We start from the raw sequence: 4224 nt of genomic DNA, 5'->3' as shown, positions 1-4224 counted from the left end.
CAGTTTGCCTAGTGGTTAAGGCTATGGATCGCCAATCCGGAGACGGCGGGTTCGATTCCCGTTCCGGTCGGGACAATTTTCTCGATCCCCTGGGCATACTGTATCATTGTGCTTGCCTCACAATATACACATTCATGCAATGGCAGGCAAAGAAAGCCCTTCAATTAATAACTGTGGAAGTGCCCAAAGAACACTAAGTTGAAGCGAGGCAGTCCAAGTTCCAGTGGGGATGTAGAGCCATAAAGAAGAAGAAGAAGTGTTTTGTTGGAGTTTCATCGGAAATTTCATAGGCAGGTGCTTCAGGAATGTTTACAGTAATTTTATCGGCAGATTTTCTCAAAGATCATTCGAAAATTTTGGTCGGAGTTTCTTTAGAAAATTGTTCAGAACTTCCTCTGGAAGTTTTCTCTAGAAGTTGTTTTGGAGTGTCCTCCATGAAATTATTCTGCAAGTTTCTCCGGCAAATTTTTCAATGATTTTCTTTGGAAATATATTCATTTAGTTTCTTATAGAATTCTAGAATTCTTTCAGGAGTTCTTTGATGAATCGAATTCCTAAATAAATTATCAAGATGCTACCCTAGCCCTTCTTGGTTTTGTCGGAAAATTCCTTCAAATCGAATCAGATGTAGGAAAAGTTGCTGTTATCTCCAACCCAAGTAGTTGCCGGCTTAGAATAGCACTACGGACCACCTGTTCCGGGGGTAAAAGTCCACCAAACAGGTAACCCCAATCCAAGGTGTCAGGCGACCCGTGCTGAGGGATGAATGGTTGAGGGGGTTTAAAATATGCTCGATCTTTAACGGAGCCCGTAGCGTGGGTAAGATCACCTTATTGGGTTGCGTTGCGGCGAAAGATCTACCAAACCGAACCCTAGTCCTAACTGCTTCCAGCTAGTAGAACAGCACATTTGAGTAATCAAAGGAAAACACTTTGGTCCTTATTACATTTCACACCTTGTTGAAAGTGATAGGTCTCGGTTTTAGGTGTGGCCGAGATGGAAAAATGGGTTAGTATTCCTAATCTTTTATTCGGTGTTCACTGGTTTGAAACAGAAAGGAATAGGGTTCCGATGCATGGTCAATATCGGTATCATTTCTTGACGTTCTCGTTAAGGGATCCGATTTTGACTAAAAAAGGAGCGTGATAAAGCGGAATCTATCAATCAGAATCCTTCCTTGCGATAATGTTGAAAATGACTACTGTAACAAAACCGAATACTTTATAACTTCTCAATGGTGATAAAGTAATACGACATGCACTATACAAAGGACACGGGGTATACCACAATAGATCAAAATATTGGTCGCAGTGGTTATGTCCCGAACAGAGAAAAAAAAACCCAAGTAACATTTTGATGACCAATTATTTTTGTAATAAGGTTTTCAAACCCGTCATAAAACCTAAATCCTTTTATTTTGGTTTTATGGTGGTTCTAAGAACCTCGTCTAGTCTATTTGACTAAAACATGTTACTTGGGAATTGTATCGTTCAACATGAATTCAACATTCAATGTATCTTTATTTTGTTTCTATTGATAGGTATATGTACACGAATTTAAGTACTTTTCATATCACAAAATGACATAACTACTAACTATTATTTCCTAGGCATAAGTCTTCTCCATTACTCCTTAGTAATTCAACTTCCTGTTCCGTCAAAACCTCTAGCTTAATATCCTCGAGAATCAGATCTGCCTCGGATAATCCTTCCGGTGTTTCCAGTTGTCCTGCGTCCTCGGGTTCCACCTCCACTGTCTGTGTGTTCTCGTTGTTTTGTTTATGTTTCGTTTTCGCTATGTGCTTCTTGAATCCAGAACTGAAAAAAAACGTCAATTACTTCTAATCATTTAACAAACACTTAGCTTAATTCTACCTCGTCGGAAACGTTTCATGACATTCCTGACACACGTGGTCCCGCACGTGAAACTTTCTTTTGTGTGTCATACAGGACCTGATGGAAGGGAAGTACTGATAGCAAACGTCACATTGGTAGGCTTTCCATCCGTGGTCGACATGGTAGTGCCGTTTTCTCCTAATCTTGCAATGAAACTGCTCCGCACAGCCCATTTCGCATGCGTAAGGTTGAATTCCTGCCGGGGCGAAACAAGGCAAGGAGTTTATGTTTGGATAGTTGGCTCAACGAAAGAAAACACATGTTTGAAGCGAACCTTTATGCCTGTTTAGATGACCATCGAACAGATTCAGTCTGATTCGTCGTTTACATGAGGAACATAGCTTTGTCTTGTACTGTTTTGTTTTCGGATCGTACACCGCGTCAGATGTTGGTTTTAAGCTTCCTGAAACTTCCGATTGTATTACGATTATATGTGATCTAAATCCTGGGTGCGAAGGCATGTGTCTATCTAAAAGGCTTCTGAAATCGAAAATGAATGGTTTAAGTGAATACATACGTATTAGCCTAAGTAATCGAAAGTTTGGATAGGAGTGTAGTGTAGAAGTTGATCGGAGAGTCTTTGGAGTCTTCAAACGTAAAATGTTGAGGAGAACACTACTCGACAGTACACTGGAGAACGGCATGTGGCGGCGTTGCATGAACTACAACTTGTACCTAGCAAGTTTATAAGCAGATATATAGGCCTACAGTGAAGCGAATAAAACATAGAAAGCGGCGGTGAGATGGGCTCGTTGAGCTCGTATTCCCGAGGAACGACAAGCTTAAATCATATTCCTCAGAGAGCCAAGAAGGGATTGTCGGTTTCGTGGAAGGCCGCGCACACGTTGGCTTTATGCAGTTAAGGAGAACCTAAGGACTCTAAATGTTCAAGGCGACTGGAAGTGATTTTCCAAGAATCGAGATCAGTGGAGATGATTGCTTCATTTGGCGTAGATTTATCGCGACGAGTAGTAGTCCATCAAGTAAGCAAGGTTTCCTTAGAATATCGAGCTACTGAAATTGAACTTCAAGGAACATCAAAGTACCGACCAAGTTCCGAGAAGCATCTTAAGCTGCCAAAAAGTACTGTTCGAAACTGTATCTGAACGTTGTGAAACTTGAAAGAGTATTCTGTCATAGAATGCGGAACTTTAGGATACTTGGGACATTTCACTATTCCTTACCTTGATACATATGCTTTGTCACATTCAGTGCATTTGTAAGGTTTTGGGTAGTGCACTTGCCGGCGATGATCCAGCAAATGTTTTCTTGATTTAAATACTTTATCGCACACATTGCAGTCTACCGGTAGACCACTTGATGAAATACCCTTAATGTCGAATGCTTTCATCAAATCTTGACTGGTTGTATCCTCGGATAGACCGTATGACTTGTCAATGTGCGAAGATAACTGTAAACTGTAATTTGAAAAAAAAAATCAATTAGATTTTTTTCTTTATTCATTCAAAAGTGATTTAAACTTAGACACTAAATCAAACATTCGTTTATGTATAAATACTGGAAAGTTTAATCAATGTCTTTTTTGAGTATATATTGCCTGCTCGGTATCTCAGCTTCCTCGTCCGTCTCTATCTCTAGTTTGATGTCCTCTGCCTCGAATAGGCTTTCCGCTTCTGCCGCTTGTTCTGTGGCGAGGTCCTCCATCTGCATTAACTGTATTCCTGAGTCGCCGTTCGAGTGTTTCGTATTTCTCATGTGCCGGTACAGCCCTGAACTGTAATCAAACAAATACTTCTTACACACTCAATTACACACTTTCTAGTTTGAATATAGGTACTTACCTCGACGCAAACACTGCAAGGCACTCCAGGCATTTAAAGCCAAATGAATGGGCTTTGGCTTTGTGTAGTATGCAGCTCCTATGCGAAGGGAAATACTGCTGGCAAATGTCGCACTTATATGATTTCCATCCGTGTGCTTTATGGTAGTGACTTTTTCTCTTAAACTTGCAATAAAATTTTTCCGTGCAGCCCATTTTGCATTTAAAAGGTTTAACACCTACAAAATTAGATAATTATGCTTAATATTTAATGAAACAAATTCGTGAAGCAAACCTTTATGTCTGTACAAATGACCTTCCATGAATGCTAGTTTAATCTTTCGATTGCACACTAGACAGGCCTTTTTTGTAACAACATAGCCTCTTTTTTCCGAATCATATACTTCGTGCGTTTGTTCTGGCTCTGAAATGTCCATATCGGCTTCAGTGGCTGGCAATAATTTATGCACATACATATGAGCATCCAGTTTCTTCCTAAAATTGTAATATAATGTCCTGAGTTTAGGCGTGTTGGATTTTAGAAAATTA

At 40.0% G+C, this 4224-nt stretch overlaps 1 protein-coding gene across 1 annotated transcript in view; it reads right to left on the bottom strand.

The window, feature by feature from the left end:
- Positions 1-1500: 1500 nt before the first annotated feature.
- The window catches only part of LOC115253566 (zinc finger protein Xfin), a 16286-nt gene continuing 13562 nt past the window's right edge, over positions 1501-4224 (bottom strand). The window contains exons 13-19 of the mRNA XM_029871116.2: positions 3971-4170; positions 3698-3914; positions 3454-3630; positions 3080-3313; positions 2170-2375; positions 1875-2091; positions 1501-1817 (exon numbers count right to left, since the gene is read on the bottom strand). Coding sequence (XP_029726976.1) covers positions 1592-1817; positions 1875-2091; positions 2170-2375; positions 3080-3313; positions 3454-3630; positions 3698-3914; positions 3971-4170 — 1477 coding nt within the window. The 3' untranslated portion in view covers positions 1501-1591. The remainder of the gene's footprint in view (positions 1818-1874; positions 2092-2169; positions 2376-3079; positions 3314-3453; positions 3631-3697; positions 3915-3970; positions 4171-4224) is intronic.

Source organism: Aedes albopictus, chromosome 2 (assembly GCF_035046485.1).
Source record: "Aedes albopictus strain Foshan chromosome 2, AalbF5, whole genome shotgun sequence".
Lineage (NCBI taxonomy): Eukaryota > Metazoa > Arthropoda > Insecta > Diptera > Culicidae > Aedes > Aedes albopictus.
This window is presented reverse-complemented; position numbering and strand designations above follow the sequence as displayed.